The 20,778-nt window shown below is 41.9% G+C and overlaps 1 protein-coding gene across 6 annotated transcripts in view; it reads left to right on the plus strand.

Annotated features, from left to right (window-relative positions):
• LRRC7 (leucine rich repeat containing 7) overlaps nucleotides 1-20,778 on the plus strand; it is a 171,364-nt gene that overhangs the window by 118,145 nt on the left and 32,441 nt on the right. For all 6 annotated transcript variants that reach the window (XM_074596378.1, XM_074596381.1, XM_074596377.1 and 3 more), the window contains exons 11-15: nucleotides 4,256-4,385; nucleotides 4,795-4,910; nucleotides 13,453-13,522; nucleotides 15,196-15,295; nucleotides 15,786-15,910. In XM_074596378.1, coding sequence (XP_074452479.1) covers nucleotides 4,256-4,385; nucleotides 4,795-4,910; nucleotides 13,453-13,522; nucleotides 15,196-15,295; nucleotides 15,786-15,910 — 541 coding nt within the window. The remainder of the gene's footprint in view (nucleotides 1-4,255; nucleotides 4,386-4,794; nucleotides 4,911-13,452; nucleotides 13,523-15,195; nucleotides 15,296-15,785; nucleotides 15,911-20,778) is intronic.

Genomic DNA, 20,778 nt, shown 5'->3' on the forward strand with positions numbered 1-20,778 from the left:
GTAATCTTATCATGAAACGCACTAACGATGCCCTTTAGCTATCATTTTGTCAGGCAATGCATGATCACTGGTGCAAAATTCTGTCTTGTCCTGCTGTGTGTCTTCAGCTTTTTGCTAAATGAATTCTGCAATTTGTTGTAAAATTCAAGGCGGATGCGAGCCTGGCTCCAAGTATGGAAATAGGTGATTCTTTATATTGTTTCACGCTGCACATATCCCTTTCTAGCAGAACATATTTTTATCACCGATATTTTTGTAGAATGCCTCTTCCTCTACATATTTTAGTTCTGAAATGCCATATAGACTGATATCTGGAAAAACATTCAGAATACGTGGTCCCTGGCCGCCTTCTACAGCTGTAGCTCTAGTGTCTTCATCACCCTCCTTGCACCAGCGGTGGTGTTCGTGCAGAAGCAGCGGAGTTCAGCCCAATAACGGTTGTGTGTCTGGTGTGACTGTACACACGGTGTCGTGGGTTGGGCCGGTGCGTTACTAGTCCTGCATCCATTTGACAGAAATAATTTCAATAATAATGTAGTTGTTGGTAAGCCAGGGAAAAAAAATATCCAAATTTGTGAACTATTACAACGTAGCAACTGAAAGCTCAGGTTTGCCTTACCATGCTGTGCTTCTTGCAGCATCTTTAGATTTATGAGGTATTCATGGAGAGCACTAAAAGCTGGTTATATGAATCAGAAAAGGAGAAATTTTAAAAACATTGTGTAGCAATAAGTTCTGATAGGCAGTGAAAGCTTGTAAGGCTCAAAGCTGTACCAGACACTTTGCAAAAAGGTTGATATAATGTCCAACATTATCTTTAACAATTTTGGGGGTCAGTTTTTAAAACCTCTCATGAAGGTGCTTTCTTATTTATTGAATTGTTCAAATTGAAGGGGAATCCCTCTTTTTTTTTAACCTAATATTTGTTCAATATTGTTTGGCGTGGAGCCTTAATTACATTTTTTTAAAGATACTGCTGCTCCAAACGGTGTATATGCAGAGCAGTGCGCTAATCACCTAGTATTATCACATTATTTTTGAGTGATTGGTGGTGCTTTTTAAATGAAGTACTTTCGTTTAATGAGGACAGTGTCTCCCACATCACAATGAACTTCCTTGCTCTGACTCATCCGTTTGGATAGTTTCCTACTGGGTCGCTCTCTCCTAAATGGTGGTTGCAGTACCCACTGCAGAGTGTGTTATTGTCACACAAAGATTAGCTGTGTGGAGGAGGGAACTCTCCCACCAGGGACCAATTTCGTGATGAGACACGGAGCGCTTCAACGCCGTCTGAGTCGATGTTGCTCACAGTGAACTGCCACCGTCATTTTTGGCAGTCTTGTTCAAAGGGCAAGCCTGCGAGTGGCATTTAGAGTTGACGCAGCAAGATACTATACACGGTAGACCCAGCTCAATGAAACATTCCTCATAAAATCAATGGATTCACATTAAGTACCACATTGGACCCAAAGACTGGAGGGGTTGGCCGCAGGAGCTGAGCGAACGCCCGTGCTCCCACTTTGTGGGTAGGACCGTGTCACTGTGAACTGCCTCGTTTCAATGGGTGCCAAACTGAACAGCAGCTGCATGTCTGATTTTTGTCTGCCTTGCTTTAAACCTGTGAAGAATGATCCGAATTTAGCCCAAGAAGACAGTAAGGTTAATGATATTATAGCTAAATGCGCATTGTCGGAATTATAGCTGTTATTGTCAGCTGACTTTCACGCACAATCCATGATGTGCAAGAATCACTTTCTGAAGTTCATACTTTTTTATCCATGGTAGTTATAGAGATAAAATACAGTTTCACAATGACTTTTTTGTTTTTACTTGTAAAATAAAGAAATTATTACTTATTTTATTATTCGTTTGTCTGCTGGTGACGCCATCAGGAAGGAAAGAAGCTGAGAATGTCCCTGCCAGACAATACCTTTCAAATAAAATTTTATTGTCTGCTAAAGTCATTCTTCAATGTCAGGGAAACTTCCACCGTTACAGTTCAGAGTATCAGATTTTCCAATTGCTATTGGAAACATAGTAGTTCTCAATTAGCTTATCTATTTTCAAGCTTTTCTGGTTGCGTTATCATCAGTAAAAGGAAGAATGTGTGCATCTTGCTATTTAACAAGCTTTCCAGTTGGACTTGCTCTGCCAAGCACATATTCTGTATGAAGTAGGTAAACATGACTGAATTTTCCTTTGCTGAAATTGTTTTGTATCTGGTTTGAAATAAATTGTGGTGGATACAGAGCTTGTATTAAAGAAAAGCTCTAACCAAACCTGGCAGAGCTTTTGGATATATTCCATGCCTCTCTCTCACTAATCACTGTATGACTCACTTTGGTTTTTCAGCCTACTGAAATACAGCAATTAGAGGAAAGTTCTGAGAATTCCATGTTAGGAGTAGCTATTTCTGGTTTCGTGTCTTATAAAATTTGAAGGCTGAAAGACCTTTTTTTAATTAAGAAACTGGAATGAAGGTAGGTTAGCCATACAGTGAAAGTCCAGCTGTGACTCATATAAATACTAAGGAGCAACACTTGTAGCAGAGGTAAACTTTTATTCACATCTACCAAATTATTTGGAAAAAAACCAGTCAATCTTCTGGGCACCTAGTGCCTTCATCAGTGGACAGGGAGGTGGCAAATATTGAGGAAGAAATAATTGCTTGCTATTTAACCTTGCTACTCATTAAAGCACTCGAGAGAAAAATGTACACAGGGAGCAAAAAAGGGGCCGGGGATGATGGCGTTTGTAATGGGTCACACACGACTTGTATTCCAGGAGCTGAACGAGCAGTGCAGTACAGTGTTCATCTCAAGAATTTTTATACCCAGCCTAATTTTTTAGAGATTCAGCAGATACTTCTTCATAATATTTTATATGTGTGTCTTTGTGCATAATATACATGTAGTATGTATATATTTTGACATATGTGTATGTATAACATGGATTACAGATATATTCCTCTTTGTGTTATTTGCGTTAGCAAAGGTCAAATTGTTGACTGTTAATCAGCAAAGTAAGATAGATGTTTAAGTGTTCCCTGAGAGCAGCTGCTGTCTTCAGGGCGAAGCAGCCCCTCGGGGTGCTGAGGGCTGTGTCACGGGCAGGGCAGGCTCCCGAAGAGCAGCAGAACAGCTCCGAAGGCCGTTGGGTACCGGAGCAGCGCAGGGTGGGTGGTTCAGGTGCCGAGTGTCAGCATCCTGCGTTGGCGCTTCCTTGGCTTTCATCCTGCCGGCTGCTGTCAGGGAAGGGAGCGGCTTGTTCAATGTGGGCCCCTTTCGTTTGGGACTCGGTACAAAACCTCCAGCTCATTTCACAACCTCTTCGTGGATAATAAAATGCAGGAATGCACTGAATGGCAATTCCATGCAGTAGGAGGCTGTGCTTTATCCGTACACACTGTGGGCTTCAGTTCAACAGGGGACTTTCAGCTGTCTCTATTTCCTCCTCCCTCCTGAAAACATGAGTACATGGAGGAAAGGTCAGGTCTCTCTTTTCATCAGGTGACAGAATACAACAGTCTAGGAAAGGAGATACGAGACAGAAATGGAGATTATTTCATTTTTTTTAAAGAGAGAACTTGAGCCTCAGGAGATTACTTACTTTAGCGTGCTTTGTTTCCGTCCTTGCCGTACAGATACCCTTTCCAGATCACTTTTTAACCCTCTTTCTCAACACGTGAAAGATAAGCACTTTGACAAACGCCGTGTCTGACTGCAGCAGGCTGAGAGTACTTGGCTGAGTTTGGATCCAAGCTCATACTTTTTCCCTAGTGATCTGTGTTAGGAATGAAGTCAAGTGCATCAGGGGGAACGGACCCTGAGGCAATTTCGCCTTCCCTTCCCTTTGCTCTCACCAGCAGTATTTCTTTGCCTGTTGTCTGTCTTTGCATGTTAAGATTATAAACTTTTTGGTTTGATTCTTCAGCTTAGTACGAGTTGCCCTGATAGCTGTCTGTTTAAGTACTTGGAGTACTTCCTCACTACAGAAAGAAAGAATGATAATGTGTGGAAACTAAGCCGTCTTTCTTAAACTGTCTTACTGGGTAAGATTGATTAACAGCGTCCCTAATAGTTCCTAAAATCATGTTATTATAGACTTCTCCTAGGGAAAACTGCAATAACGGTTCCCTCCTCGGGGCATGATGTCTGGAGTAGTCTGATGCTTTAAAACTTCCGCAGGGTTTAGAGTGTTAATTTTTGTTACCTACCCCTTGTATAGCATCTAACAAGTGTATTTACAATTCCAGTTTATCTTTATTAGAAGAATTTGACTGCAGCTGTAATGAGTTGGAGTCCTTGCCTTCTACCATCGGCTACCTTCATAACCTGAGGACGCTGGCCGTGGATGAGAATTTCCTTCCTGAGCTCCCCAGAGAAGTGAGAAGCTGATTCTGTTTTTAAATCACAAATTGAAATGTTCTGTGGCAGGCACAAGATTTCACCCACATTCAGACGAAATATCTGTTAAACCAATTGTTTCTGCACGATGTGGAAGACCGAATCTTTCTTACACACTCAACAGTAAAATAGTAAAACCAGTGAATTGGTAAATTCATGCAAAGATGAGAGTTATCACTCAGAAGAGTGGTGCGAGTAACCCTAGGCATTGCCCTGGTGTTACCGACACAGGGAGGGCACTATTTTCTGTCTTTGGATTCTGTATTTACTGGTTTTTATTAGTTAAAGTAAAAATACAATTTGGCCACCTCCCAACATAAAAAGTTAGTGATAATAAATTTTATCAAAGTAGGTATCCTGACATCTTTTGGTTTTTTTATTCCTATAGATTGGAAGCTGTAAAAATGTAACAGTGATGTCTCTGCGCTCTAACAAGCTCGAATTTCTTCCTGATGAAATTGGTCAGATGCAGAAGCTGAGAGTGTTAAATCTGAGCGATAACAGGTACAGCCCACATATTTTTTCTAACCTGTTATAAGAATTTATTTTATAAAACTTTTTAACTATGTTTAACTATTTTTTTTGTATTTGTAAAATTACATTTATATAAACTATATTTTAAAATATAAACATTATGTTTAGAATTACTTTATTTAAACTACAAGGAAAAAAACAATCTTGATTTTTATTTTTTTTTAATCTTTATGGTTTGGTCTTAGTTTCCTGACACCCAAAGAAAAACTTGAATGGGGCCAAAATCTGGGTCTCAGTATTCTTTAACGGAATAAAACCTGTTTACTTCTTTTATTTCCTGCTGTTTCCATGTGAAAGTGTGATATTTGGCTTTTAAATGGTATGTACTTTTGTAATATTTAATGATTAAGAAATTGTGACAAGCTGATATATAGGAAATCATGAAATGCAAGTACACTAGCATGTTATCCTGACTCCTCTGAAATCAAAAGAAAATTTTCTATTTCCTTCAGCAGAGCAAAGGTTTTGGTCAAAAAGCGGATTCTTCTGTTCTTATGCACATGACTGTTCCTCTGAGAAACGGAATGCTTAAAATGAGCCTGTCTTGATACCAATCACGTGCTGCCATAGGCATCAGAAAAGACTGACATTTCCCTGAAATTTATACATGCGTATGTTCCCAGAATATGCTAATTTTCAGTATACCCACAGAACTACAAGTTTGCTCGGCGGTGCAACAAACTGTGTGTGAATACCATTTTGTTTCCAGTAATTATTAAAGCAGGGGAGTTCCCGCTTTAGCAGGGGAGTTGGGCTAGATGATCTCTAGAGGTCCCTTCCAACTCTGAAAAATTCCGTGAAATTATCATCCGTACTCAGTAAAAAATAGGGGAAGGACTTCCCACATCAGTGCCCGATTTACCGTCAGCAGTTTCATTGCTGAAATTAAGGTTGACCATAAAATATGAAATGAAGTAATGTAGAAATCCCTGTAATATATTAATTTAAAAGTATTTGCTTAATTTTGTTAGATGGTTTTCTGCATTACAACTGTGTATCATAAAATAAATTATGTATGGACCAGAACGTAAATTTAAACTTAGCTCTAGTTTGTGTTGAAACTGGCCAAGTCCCAGAATCAAATCTGGGGTCTCTTGACTTTGGGTTTCGGACTGCAGTGCTTTCCCAGGGATGGGGAGCACTCTCCCGTCACTATGTCACCGCAGCAGTCTACCTTTGTGTTTTACCTGTACGGCTAGAGTCTGAAACGGGGTTTCAGGCAACATTTTAATGTCCCTGAGGGTGGCATTCGTGCCAGCAAAGGCAGTCCCGCTTCCCCTCCCTCTTCCTGCATCCTCATACCCTGTCCTGTCCTAGCGCCATTCTGTCCAGGCGTACGGTGATCTTGACTACGTGAGTGATACAGTTGAAAGCAGCCGATCAGAAATACGGTGAATTTTCAGATGGACGTTTCCAGGGGCTGGTCCACCTTGTTGCTGCCCAGCCAGCTGTAGTGGCAGGCAGGAGGAGACACTGAGTGGGCGTAGGAGTGAGGAGGCAACAGAACAGTGCTGGTTCGGGGCCTCTCGGGAGTCCAAGGAGTTGCAACTGCAGGGTGCCTTCCCTGTCACCTTAACCAACCTGAGCTGGATTGCTCTGCCCCTTTTTCAAACCTGTAATTGTGCCATGTGTTTGCCTTGAGGAATAAGTAAACTAGTCCCTTTTTTCCTCCCCCTTTTTTTTGCCAAGCTACTTTTCAGCCAGGTCAGCTGCTGATTTCAGGCACATGACTTCACGTGTAATTACTGGTTATGAGCGCTGTTGCTGGGGTGAGAGAGGGAGGAGGTGGCTCACTGCTGGGAGGAGGCAGTGTAGGTGGTAAGAGCAGGCAAGGCTTCCCGACCAAGCTGGCCTGACAGCCGGATGCCACCAAAGCAGCAGTCCTGCCCCACCTTCCCTTTTCCCCAGCTGCCCAGGTGTGAGAGAGGATTGGGATTTCCATTGTGGAGGAAGGTAATTATGGGACCAACATCCCCATGATGTGATGTTCCTTGGGATGGAATGTGTCAGTTGTTGTCCTTGCCACTTCAGTGCTGGCTGGTAGCCTTGCATCTGCCCTTAGCTTGCCCAAGGCTCACTGGATAAGACACTGAGCTGATTTATCTCACTGAAAATGGAAGAAGTTGTCGTTCTTCTTGTAGTGTTCATTTTATGACACTCCTCACAGCCCCTTTGCTCACCATGGAGTGGCAAACACCAAAGCTAGCTGAAGGTAAAAGGTGGCTGTGCGCCAAAGCAGGAGTGAGGAGGGCAGGAGAAGGGGACGTCTGCCGGCTGGGGTGGGAAGCTGTTCTCTCACGTCCACCTGACAGACTGTACAGTGAGTTGTAAGCGTTGTAGATCTAGTGGGAGAGCACAGTCTAAACTAGGAGAGATAGGAACTGACTCAGACTGTAGACCTTCAACCTTCTAATCTGGTTGAATTGTCCCAACTCTTGAGGAGTTTGGGGAGTAAATTCTTCCTCCTTTGTTGATATCAATTCCGGCTGAGGTTAAACGTTGCCTTGCTGAGGCACTGTGATAATGCTTTTGTTGTGGAACTTCCCACCTTAATGAAACTAGAAAGTTTCAGCGTTTTGGCACCAAAGAGTTTGGACAAAGTTCAGATACCATCGTAATGCTTCTATTATTTTTTTTTTACTTTTCTGTTTGCTGATTTTCGCATTCATATTAACATTAAGGCAATATCCATTCTTTCTTTGAATGAGTCCACATGTACACATTAATAAGGAGTGTACCTGGGCTCTGCTTGTTGCTAGGAACCTTTCCATGGTACCACAGCAGTTTTGCCCCTCTATCCTTCCTGCTTCAGATGTGACGGAGAAGGTAGAGCACGCCAGCTCTTTTCCTCAATACCCCTTTGAACCATAGGAAGAGGAGACAGAGACACGCAAGCAGAGCAGAGAGGTGATTCTAGAGCCAAGAGGTCAGTGCTTGTGCCTCACCCTGCGGTGATGGGCTCCTGGCTCCTGGGGTGTGGGTCAGGCTTTTCCCTGTCAGCCTGTTACAAGACCTGCTGAGCCCTGGCCTCGGTGGGCTCCCCTGCGAAGGCAGACCCATTCACACCAAACACTGCTGATGTTGGCATGAAAGCTCCAACCTTGCACAAATCTTCTGACGAGCAGCTGTTACTCCCTGTACTGTATAACAAATGGGATGGACTGCGCATATAGTCGCATGTTCTTTCAGAATTTCTCTGGTCAGTCCTTTATGACTTTCTCCTCCTGACACCAAAGAGGATTCCGTGTCCATTCAGGCAGATGTCCTGTTGCTCATACATCTTTGCATGTTGTTTTCCTTGTAGAGGAAACAGACTCCCTCACCATGACTGTCAGTCCATGCTGATCACCATGGATGTATAGTTTTACAAAGAGAACACAGTCTTCCACCGGGGATCTGCCCATTGCAGGTTCATCCCAGTGAATGATATCTCACGGTCATGTCCTTCCACTCTGTCACATGGCAAATTCCACCTCCGGTGTCTACAACTGTGACTGTAAATGGTGCACTTGTGTGTTCATTAGCCTCTTACATCACTGTCTTTACCCCAGTGACTTTACCTGCTAGTAGCTGGGCTCCTCAAGTGTTTAGTGAGAGATGCCCTTTTGCCACCAAAACTGTTCATTCTGGACATGTTCCTCATGGCATGGGGAGTGCACTCCGGCTCAAGGCATGTAGAGTACAGGGATGTTGCTGGCTTTGAACTTGCCTTGCCAGAATGCATGGAAAATTTGCAGTCTGCTCTCTGGATGGTCACGCACACATGGAGTGATGGGCAACTGGGTTGTAGCACGTAAAGAGCAAAAAAGGAGCTCTCCTTTGCGTTATCTGGAGCTTGTCTGGGTATCAAAGTCAGAAACATTTTGGGAGATTTGGTCTAAAATCCTGACTGGATGTCTTTCAGGAAGGACGCAAACCTGACATAGACGTCTTTGCTGCTCAGGCTAATGGGAATCTCAAATTTTTGTGAGCTGACACATTTTGGTCAAAGATGGGTCAGTGTTTGGAGTCTCTCTTCCTCCAGTGAGTTTTTAATACTATGTTTTCAGCTACTACAGGCTTTCGCTCTTGTTCCGTGTCTTCTGAAGGTCCTCATCGCTGTAAGATGGACCTTTCTGATCTTAATTGACCAGAAGCTGGTTTAGTTCCAGGACTTTCTTCAAATATTCATGTTAGAATTCCATTTTAACCAGGGAATTAGACTCCAGCTTTTCTTTCCCACGCCGTGGGAAAGAGTCCTCTCTCCTTTTATCTTTACAGGTCCAAACCTTTTCAGCCCTGTTACAGGCTCTTCATCCCCGGGAAGTGCAGTGTTCGGTTGTCTCTACACAATAAAAGGCAAGGATGGGTTGAATCGTGACTTGCTATCAGGTTGCTAAGGTGGAGTCTAATGAGGGCGAGTGTGCATCTGACCAGAGCTTAGGTGGCTTCATCCTCTGCAGTCAGGAAAGTTTTGGTTCCAGATACTTGCAATGCAGCTGCCTGGAGATTCATCCTTGCCTTTGCCAGGCATAACGCTGTCTCCAGTGCTTCAAGAATCAATGCAGCTTTTGATAAAGTACTTGTGCAATTACTACTTGCGTGAACGATATCGAGACCTCCACCACGTAGTAAGTCACTGGGGATAGCTGCTTGGATTCAGTCACTGTTAAGAGTGCGCATGGGATTCATTCAAAGAAAAAAAGATGTCTTACCAGTAACCGGTGTTCTTCACAATGTGTAGTCCACATATACATTTGTCTTCCATCTGCTTCTCCTCTCTCCTCAGAGTCCTTCCAGGTATGAGTCCTGTGATTGAGAGGTAGAATTGTTAGAATGTACATTTGGGCTACACTTCTCAAAGAACATCGGTTACTGGTAAGTAACCTTTCTTTTAGTTTTAGATTGTTCTTAACGAAGAGCTGAAAGAATCATCACCTTCTGTCCTGGGGTCAGAACTCAATTACTCTTCTGAATCTCACCCACAGAACTTAGATGAAAAAGGGACCAAAGATTACCTGATCCATTAAAAAAAAAAAAAAAGACTGCTCCCCGGTGCCGGTGTACCTTTTCTGGTTTTGTTTAGTTATTTAATTATACAATATTCCTCATTGCCAAAGAGCTAATTACTTCTGCCCATGTATATCCACAAGTGGTTTTGTGAACAGTATGTTGGTGGGTTAATATGAATCATGTTCTTTTAAACTCTCACGCCCTGAAAACCCTATTATTATCAATTTGCTGAGAGTTACCTCGGAGAACTGTCACAAGTAGCAACTATCTGTGGGCTTGACCAACTGACCGGCAACGCTGCTGGTTAGGATGAACTTTCAACATGTTTTGACATGAATTTTTCATGTTTGGGTTATTATTTGAAACTTCTTTCTGAATGTCACTGAAGTATAATATATGCATCGATGAATCTAGAAAGTATTCCCCTGGGTGTTTGGTAAGCTCTTCGTACATTGTATTACTTAAACTAATGGTCAGTGGAAACCCTTCCCATACTCTGAGCTTGTTTACTTAGGGCATAACAAAATGAGAAACTAGTACCTGGTACAAATATCTAGTGGGTTATTTTACAGATGTGTGAGAAAAACTATTATCAAGAAAGGCAAGTTAAAATTATGTTTTTCAGTACGCTTACACTAAAAGCAAAGACCACTTTCACCCCCTAACACCCCTCAAATAGCAACATTTGATATTTTTTATATTTAAACAGTATCAATGACATTTTATTTGTTTTATTGTGGTCCATGAATAATACTCATTAGCTTACTTTTAAAGTGTTTAGCCCTTAAGAACTTAACAAATTATGTGAAAGATGTAATCTAGGATTAATACTGGAAGGAATTATTCTGAAGTTGTCGTTCCAGAATGGCGGAACACACTGACGCGTGGCTCCTTTGAGGTTGCGCAGTCGAAGGGTGCAGTGGTTTAATGCTTAGGGATGGCGTTTCTAAAAGTGTGCTGGTTTTGCTTTAGTTTGTTGTTATTCACCTGAGGAGCTTCAGAGGAAATTTCTTCTCCTTTTTTCTCATAAGGAAACATTTTCTATGTGAAAATTCAACACTATAAAAGGACATACACATTTCATGCTTTTCCAGACTGTTACTGTGGATAGTTGTTTTCCTGAAAAAGCAGTTGGTGCTTCAGGATTTACCTTAAAAGAAGAATTTTTGTTAATAACTTTTAAACTTTTACATTTTGCCAATGGCGTATATGAGTTTATCTGTAATTTAACCTAATTAAAATGAATACAGACAAATTCTACAGCACTAAGAGATTTCTTGAATTTGGCTATCACATTTTCAGCTCTTTTTTACAAATCAGTTTGAGAGATTGCAAATTGAAGTTATTAGTGACTAAAAACTTGCCCAAGAATGAAACCGTTGCTCGTGCAAGCCAGCGTGCAGAGCGGGCGGCTGGCGAGTGTCAGAGGTGGTCTTCCATCCAGAGGAAGGATAAGTCAGTTTGGTACAGCATAGTTTGTCTGTGAATTTTAAGTTCATTTAATTTGGCCATCTTCTTATTTAACTGTCTATGCACCAATTAAAGTTTCGTCTAGTATTGTGAATATATTTTCCCTTACATTTATAAAAACAATTACGTGTGTAATTTTCCAAACTGTCTAGTGAGCAATTTCAGCATTTAAGCATAGAAGAAAAGCTCTCTCTCGAATAGTGCAGCCGTAAACTTCACGTGTCTTTGTACTGATACCTGACTGCAGTCATGTATTAGACCAACGGAAGCAGTGCAGATTAATCACTTTTTTCAATTACTGATGAAGAATTTTCTCTTCAGAGGAGGCCAAACCCTTTACTGAGGATGATGTGATTTGGTTCTTTGAAATCGGCAGAGTTATGCTGATTTACACCAAATAGCATCTGGCCTATAATATGTAGAAAGTAATCAACCTACATCCGTGCGTAACTAGTGTTTGAGATCCTTTATAGCTGTAGTATAACCTTATTTCCACTGATGAAACTAGAAAAACATTTATGTATTTACCTTTCATGGTTAAACTAATATATACATCTGGATAAACACTAATTAAGAATCGGTATGTTCACTGTTAACGCTTAAACTTGTAACTTTAATTTATAAAGAATATTACATAGTGCACTATTCCACACTGCAGCAGCAGTTTTACAATAAGACAGGAATGAAAACTAAATTTCGGGTAGTTTAGACACTCCTTACTTTCTTCTGGCGTTAGTTCTAGATTTAGACATGCACACACACGTAAAACTGCTCTGGTCTGTACAGGCATTTAATCGGAGATTATCTCATAGCACACTATGTATGTGTATGCGTTCATGTCAATTTATTTCACTTTTATAGATAAGTCATTTTTAGGATAAGGTATTCTTATTAAAATCACTGTCTTTAAAATGCGTAGCTTGCAGGAAGTACACACCGCTTCCTGAAATAACACGATTTTTAATAGTAATGACATTGTGGCAAAAATACATCTAAAGTAACTCCATAACGGATACACTTTCAAAGCGCTGCATAGAGGCGACGGTACAAAAGCTTGTGAGGTGCTTATCTCCCAGAAATACAGAACGATTTTTAATCTGAAGAGGACTGCAGGAGTATTGTTGGTTGGTTACTGGTGGAGGGCAAAGGATTCTCCTGATGCAGGCGGAGCACCTGCTGGTGCAGGGGTGAGTGAACGTGTCCGTAAGAGCCTTCCTTTCCACACTGCGGGACTGCCTGGCTCTCCCAGAAAAGGGCTTTCCCTCTTTTCTTTGTGTTTAATCCCATTTAGCTTTTGTCTTTGTAGACAGCCCTTTGGTCGGTGATTTCTTCCTGCGGTCCTCCAGCTCCTTAACCTTCTGTGACACAAAGGGGAGAGCCCCAGTGCGTGGTTAGCACAGGCCTCTCCTGTCGGCACGGGCGGAAAAGTACAAAGAATACATTCAGAATTAGCTAGTGGGACAAACATGAATGAAGTTTCCATAAGTATCTAGTCATCTTTTCCCCATTCCCACATTCACATCGCTTTTAGGAAATGTGTTTACATGTATAATTAAAGTGCTCATTTTTTTACCGTTCCATTTAATTTTGTCATTTAGGTTCACTGTGAATATTTGTATTACTTTAATCTTTTTCCTAAAATTTCTGCAAAAATGAATTTTCAATCATCGTAGGGTACTTCTGTTCCAAAAGTTAAATGTCCAATAAAAGGGTTTGTGTTAGCTACACTGAAAGCTGTTAGGTCTTTCCTATAAGCCTCCATGGGACCAAGATTTTTTCCATGTTCCGTGTTATAAACTGTAACTTCGGTTACGTTATAGACAAGGCGAAAATATTGGTATCTCCTTAGTACCTTTAGGGTATGATGTCAGTAGTTTTAGATTCCATATGCCACTCTTAATGTGGAATACCCTTAAAAATGAGAGAAAATAAAGATATGACATTACAGAAATTTCAGTATGATCAAGATAAACATGCGTACATCCAAATCTTAAAAAGAAGCTATTGTGAAAATGAAGGATTCATGTTGTTCCCATATTATCATTTGCAGACTGAAGAATTTACCATTCACTTTTACTAAACTTAAAGAACTGGCAGCTTTGTGGCTTTCTGACAACCAGGTAATGACTTTCAATATTCCTCTTTTCTTTAGTAACGTACTAGGGGTCTTAGCAAGGGCTGTAAATGAAATCTAAGTTTAATACATGATTGTAATAGAACTTTGGAAGTGTTTGCTCCCAGCCCAGCTTTATACTTTCATATCAAGGTGCAGATTCTTCTGGCTGTCATTTATTAACTTGGAAAGATCACCTTTGCAGGATTTATTACTTGCATCTAGCTCAGCTGCTATATCCTTACAAAAGTAGGAAGTAAAGGCCAAAAGTGTCAAGAAAATGTTTTTTAAATACAAAATCAAGAGGTAAGACTTTGTTGTCAAACTTGTTATTAGTTTGTCCCATCCTTTACTCCATCTCTGCCTCTGTTTGTGTCTTCCTTTTCCTTTTCCCTGTCCGTGCTTCCATTCCTGCATATTTTAAACTCCAGTAAAGTCAGTGGGAGTTTAAACATGTAAAAGATGCGAAAGAACTCTGTCTTGTTTGGGAGAAAACTCTCATTTAAGTTCCTTTTAAATTTAAGTATGCCTTTCTTTGTTCCAAGGACTTTGGTTACACTACTAAATATTCTTTAGGATTCTATTTTAAAACAAATTATGTAACGTGAACACTGAGAAATGTAATAGTTCAACCAGCATCTGAGCACTGAGATAAGTCTCAATCCTTTCCAGGATTGGTGGATAGAATAATTTTGCACTTCCATAATTTAACTCTAAATGGAGAAAAACTCAATTTGCACAACGTTAGAAATGTTCGACATACCTAACAGTTTTTAATAATCTCAATGCATTCTCATAATTCCATCTGTCTCACTTTGCAATAATGCCCACGGTCAGATATTATACCTCTTAACTGAAGTTGAGGAGGATAATTCTTCGGGGGCCGATTATCCTGCTCCTAGAAATGAATCCCTCCTTGTATCCCTATGAAAGAGCCAGAGGGACTGGGGCTGTGCTGCAGGAGATGGTGAGCACTGGTGGCTGTGGCGCCGCTGGGAGCCCAGCGCTGCCTGCCCACGGGGCACAGCCCTGCAGGCGGCTCCCTCCTTTCCCAAGGCGTCGGATAAAATCCCTGCTGACCCCCGGCATACACTTCCTTTGAAATGTACAATATTTTTTCAGCATCTTGATTTTTCTGCGGTATAGTGCAGGTTAATTTCTATTCTATGAACTATGACAGTCACTCCTAGATGCTACATTAGCTCAAAGCAACAATAAAAAATAATCAACTGAAGTAAAACACAACAGTAACATCTGAATATTCCAAGTGGCCCCATGTAAAGTCCTCCAGTATCTTGCAGCAGGTTTACCCTCAGATGAGCTAATAACCACTGTGAATTTACTCACCGTTAGCCCTAGCTTAAAAGAGATCACGGCCAGAAGGTGGGTGTTTTAACTGTGTAGTTGCAGCTCTGTTCTGCCGATCCTTTAGCTTCCTACTGGTACGGCTGGTACTGACGCGTGGTGTTCTTCTGTTCGTCCTGGTAGGAATTACAGGAGTGAGGATGGGAAAGGAGGCATTTCCACCAGATTAATACTTGGTTTAGCCCATAGTGAAGTTTATTTTCATACAGAATTTCAGTTAATCTTGTATTTTCTGTTTATCAAATGCTAAAATCCCATCTTGGTTAACACACATGCCCTGAGTTAACAGTGCTTTGTTTTGCCTTTCCTGTGCAGTCCAAGGCTCTCATTCCGCTGCAGACGGAGGCTCACCCAGAAACAAAGCAGAGAGTCCTGACTAACTACATGTTTCCCCAGCAACCCCGCAGTGATGAAGGTAAAACGCCGTCAGCAGTTCCTGCAAAGGCAGGCGCCACGCTTGTGCTGGTGGAGAAAAAGCAGAGGGAGGGAGAGGAAGGGGTCTCAGACGTGGTTCTGGGTCTCCTCTGACGCGTAAAGCCGGTGGTGCACGCGTAGCAGTCTGTATTTTGGCATACACAAAGGGATCCTGTTTGCAAATCCATTATTCTCAGGCCATCAGAGCTACATTTTCTTAAACAATTTTTATTTTAAGAAGAATGGCTTTGTATGGACAACTGGAATCTGGGAACGGAGTGTGCGTGGGGCAGGAGTTCTGGGCTCTGCCCTGCTGCCGAGTGGACAGGCCAGAGCCAGCTCAGCCTCCGGAGACACTGGGCTTCCGAGAGAGCTGGGGGCGGGGGGGGTGTGCTCCTGGACATGGGGCATCTTTTTAGATCGTTTCCGATCTTTGGCTGGGTGCACTAATTACTTGTTCTTGTGCACTGCTGTTTGCCATTTACCTGTAGATTTCCAGTCAGACAGTGATAGCTTTAACCCTACTTTATGGGAGGAGCAGAGACAGCAGCGTATGACTGTCGCCTTTGAATTTGAAGAAAAAAAGGAAGAGGAGGAAAATGCAGGGAAAGTTAAGGTAAGTTCTATTTGATTTATCCTGGTATTTACATATTATGGACAGGGTCCAATTTACAGATCTTGACTTGAACTGTTTTGTGTTCTGAATACCCAGAAAGTTCTCACCACCATGTTTCAAGCACAGCAGTTGAGGAAGAACAGCCTATCTGTTCTCCCTGGGGCGCTCATTACCAGTAGCTGCTTTTGCTACTGCTGTCTAGGCAGCAAAGCTTTGGTTTCGGAAGTCAGTTCAGGCCCATAACCCCAATGTCACGTTCCTGATGTGACAGGTGTTTTGTCACAAAGTCAAAATTAACGCAAAATGTTGGGAGACTTAAAATTAATGTCCTTTAGAAATATTTAGATCACATAGGGAATTCCAGATTCCTCTCAAAGTGGAAGTCGACAAGAGCTTTGCAGCTCCATGGAGTTAGACAGGAATGTGCAGTGGAGAGGGTATCTCTCGTCAATCTGTAACCTACCAAAATTGAAGATCAAAACATTAATATCCTCCTCCATTTATGTGAAATTAATATAATTCCAAAGTTTTCAGTTGAGCCCTTAATCAGTTACATTGTTAGAAGGAAATTGTCAGGATCATCTACGTTTACATGGCAAGAAAAGTTCTATTTCTTGAGTAATATAAAGGAATTACCCAGGATCAGACACTTAAAACACTGCAAATTTTTAACTGCTTTAGGAGACCCAACATATAATGTGTTGCAAGAGAGAAAAATCATAAGAGGACATTTAAATAATATCTCCATTTAAAAATTATTATTAATAGCTATTTAACACTCCATTTAGATCTTGGACATTTTGGGGTTTTTTCTATTTAATATTTTTCCCAATTAGAAATTTTCATCTAACTCTTGTAACCAGAGATCATGGACTCTGCTGCTTTAGTAAAGCAGAAAATGAAGTCAAAAAGCAATTGTGAGGCAATTTATTGCCTCGCAATAAATAGATTAAACCGAAATTTTACCCCAGATGAATTGCAGGTTTATGAGTTATATATGGAAAACAGAGCATCTGGGAGAGTTTTATATTGTTCCACCATTTCTTATCAGGATTTTAGCTGTGACTAATACGGCTGTCCAAATGTGCGAAACAATTGAAATATTAACAGAGAAGTAGGTAGCAATTTCTAAGACCATAGAAGAATTTCATTGTATTATATTTGCAAGCACTATTTTAAATATTGAAAAGTAATATATGAATTACATCACTTAGCCATTTTATTTTTAATATATTTCAGAACGCTATGACTGACTGAAACAAATGTTTCCTTTGAGTTCACTGTTCTTGTAGAAAAAATAAACCCTTCATCCGCTGAATGCTGTTCCCGTACCTGAGCTCAAATGCCGCCACCTGCTGCACGGAGAACGGGGAGGCAAACTCGGCCCCGACTCAGTGCCACACTTTCAGCTTTCCCGGGAGCAGCTCCAGGCGGGAGCAGCCGCGCTGGGCCCGTGCTGAGCGGCGCTGCCCGCCGCCGGGGCCGCCGCGGGGCCGGAGGCAGAGGATGCTCCGGCTGCGGCGCTTCTCCCCGGGGCGCTTCGGGCAGCCGCTGCCGGAGCCTGGGGACGGGAGCGGGGGCTGCGCTCCGGGGGGGTGCGCGGGGCAGCGGCAGCCCCGGGGCAGCTGCGGCAGGACGTGAGGAGGGCAGCCCGCAGCCACTCGTGCTGCTGGCCGGAGGAGTGATTTCTACCACGTGGGGGATCCAGGTCCCAGAGCTGCACCTCTCCATAACGTTTTGGCTTGGCCATCTGAGGGTCAAGACAGTCTTTATCCTTTATGGCTGCTCCTTAGCTGGGGAAGAGTCCAACACTAAAATATATTTCCTGGAGTTCTCACCTGTTCTCCCTCTCACCCATAGAGAGTGGGTATAAACCAGGGGTGTAGTACATGAGTCTGTTTCTGCATGAGGTTCCACTGTTCCCATATACAATCCAATGTTCCTCTGCTCCATAATGATCCTAACGTCTTCTCATCGGACCAAAACACTAGATTTTGCAGCTGATGCTAGTTATTGCTTATATAGAGAAGAATTATTAAATAAAAAGTTAAGCGGAGAGCTAGGAGCTGATCAGATGTTTCCTCCCATCTGTGTACCTGGAAGAGAGCATCTCTCCTCTCTCACATCTCACTGTGTGTACCCCAGATACCCAAAATACCTGTAGTTTGTAAAAACTGAAAGTAGAGCAATAATACTGTTCAAACCCAGGAAATCTTGCCAGGCTGGGAAAGGAAAAGTTTCCTGCTGAAGGTGTTTGGGGGGGGGTTCCCTATCATGGAAAAGAGCCTTTTTGCCCAAGCCATGAAAGAAGGAGCTCAAATTCAAGCACTATTAATAAGGTAGCAATGCTAATTTGCATCCTTCTGGTATGTCCGTGCTCTTTCCCAGCAATGCCATGGAAGTGTTGTGGAGTTCTTTGGCTGAGCTGTTCACCAGCCGTGTTTGGAAGCCCGTTGCTGGAACCTTGTGAGAGCCCAGGGGGTGTCACTCAGCCAGGTGCTGCGATAGGTCTTAGGGAGGTTTTAACACATACATTTTTAGCAGTTCCACCCGACCTTTATGGGATGGACTTGAAGGTTGACTTCAGTTATCAATAGGCAGTAACCACAAACATTGGTGGCGTTTTATAAAAGCATACACAGTTTTTACTTTTTATCTTTCATAATCAAAACTGAACTCTCAGCCAACTATGTGTTAAAACAGATTTGGTAATTGAAATTGTTCAATAACTTTTTCCATCAAGAATTTTGAACTTCAAAAATTCTCTTTTCAGGGTCATGCTACTTTTGATGTAGCACTAAACGTACAAGAATTGTGTCGACAGGGAGTACAGATTTCCTCTGTAACGATAAGTCCAAATCAGTGATGAAAATACCTGCATTCTAGTGGATGTCACCTACCTCTGCTGCCAGTATTTTTACTGTGTACTATTAATACTCACTGGTACAAAACTCTTGCTGAAATCCCTCTCTATGACTGGTCTATCTCATGAAAGTCTTTCAGTTAAGTTTTCCTTGACTAGTACTTGTTGAGGATTTGCTCTATGACTTGACTTTTAGCTGTGTTTGTCTGTAGACCTTACACTTAAATCATGGTCTGAATTTTGTGAGAAAACAGTTGCCTAATTAGGCCTCATCTAAATATGATTTCTTTCAACCGTAAATCAACCAGAGCTTTAGTAATGCTTTAGACTTAATTTATTTTTTCTGTTGAAATTCTTTATTAACATATGACATCATAGTCATACATTTTAACGTTTTATGTTAAAGTCATGTCAGAATCTATTATCCGTAATGTTTATTCTATCGTTCAGAATTGTATGCTGGTATTTTGTATAGTTTTATTTTCCAAATCGATCATGCTTTTGCTTCTAAAATATTCCCATCAACAAAACATTCATTTGAACCCAAAATTACATTTTTCCTACTCGTTAGGGATTTAAAATCCAACAGCTATAATAGTGAGCTATTAAGAGTACGTTCCCTTTACTTACCTCACCTACACAATGAGGTAAAAGCTTCTTTGTGGTAAATGCTTCCAAATACCTGCCACATAGGAAATGTGGAGTAATTTCAAATTTCACAGCCTCATGATCAGGAGTCGTTATTCTGACAGGCCCAGCTTGCACTGGGAGCTGTAATTTTACTCCAGTGAAGGATTTTATTGCATTTCCTGGATTTGGGCCCAAATCCAGGCCCAAAGAGAGTGGTGGGCTCAGCCACAACGTTCTACATTCCAGCTGCTGCGTTTGGTGGCCATTGGCGCTCTCAGCAGCGGGTGCCGCTCTGCTTTCTGCTTCCCCTGGTCAATCCCAAGGTTGGTGCTTAAGCCACAACCATCTTCCAGAGCTGGGATAGAGGTGGTGAAGATAGGGCAGGTGTGCAGCAGGAAGGGCAGGAGATGAGGAGATGCTCTGTGGAGGAGAGGACCTGTGCTGGGAGAGAAGGATCTGCCACAGGCCAGGTGCCAGGGACAGTCCAACAAGTTGCCCACGGTCCCTGCACAGCCCAGGCAGCCTCACCGAGGTCGTGCTCTGGTTGGAAGCACACTTCAGTCCCCTCAGCATCTCTTCTCATGATGTGCTGTGATGTTCAGCAGACAAAATATGTCTGTCACATGGCGGGGAGGTATAAGGAGAGGTCAGCATCATGTTTGGCGTCTCTCCTGTTGGATCTTTCCTGACGTAGTCATTTGTGGCACCATCCCCTCAGCAATTTGCTGACCGTGTCATGTCTTGCCAGATGACAGTGGAGGGCGTCATCCATGAGCCTACTCAGCCACTCTTTCCCTTTCACTCAACCCTGACGTTTTGTAGAATTGTCTTCAAATTTCTTTGGACTTGGGCAATACAATGTTTCTCTGCTTCTGAGTGATGAAAATTATGAACTTAAAATATGGAGTTTTCTAGAAAATCTGAAGTTCTGTCCATTAAGGTGCTGTTCAGTATGACTTAGGGTGACTTTTCAGAAGTGGTTCGAGTCTGGTTTCCTTTCATTTTCTGTATAAGAAAGGAGTGAGCTACACTCGAGTGCATGTGCGTACATTCTACATCTCAAAGAGCTCCCAGTAGATCAGATTCTGTTCTCAGCTGCCATAGATAATTCAGATTAATTCAGTACACTGAACATAGCTAAATTAATTCTACGTTTACACCAGTATTGTTTTGAAAAAGTGTGATTTAATATGTCAGTACTCTCAAGCAAAGTGTAGAATTAAAATTCAATACTCTCACAGGGTAAAAGATAGGCTTATAGGGAACCATTCCCATCCATTATTTTATGTCACTGAAATTCCATTATAGGTTGACATAGTGTAGCTGAGACCAAATTTCAGTCCAAAAATCCATGAAGACAGCTATATGTAACACA

The sequence above is a fragment of the Larus michahellis genome, chromosome 8 (assembly GCF_964199755.1).
Source record: "Larus michahellis chromosome 8, bLarMic1.1, whole genome shotgun sequence".
Classification (NCBI taxonomy): domain Eukaryota; kingdom Metazoa; phylum Chordata; class Aves; order Charadriiformes; family Laridae; genus Larus; species Larus michahellis.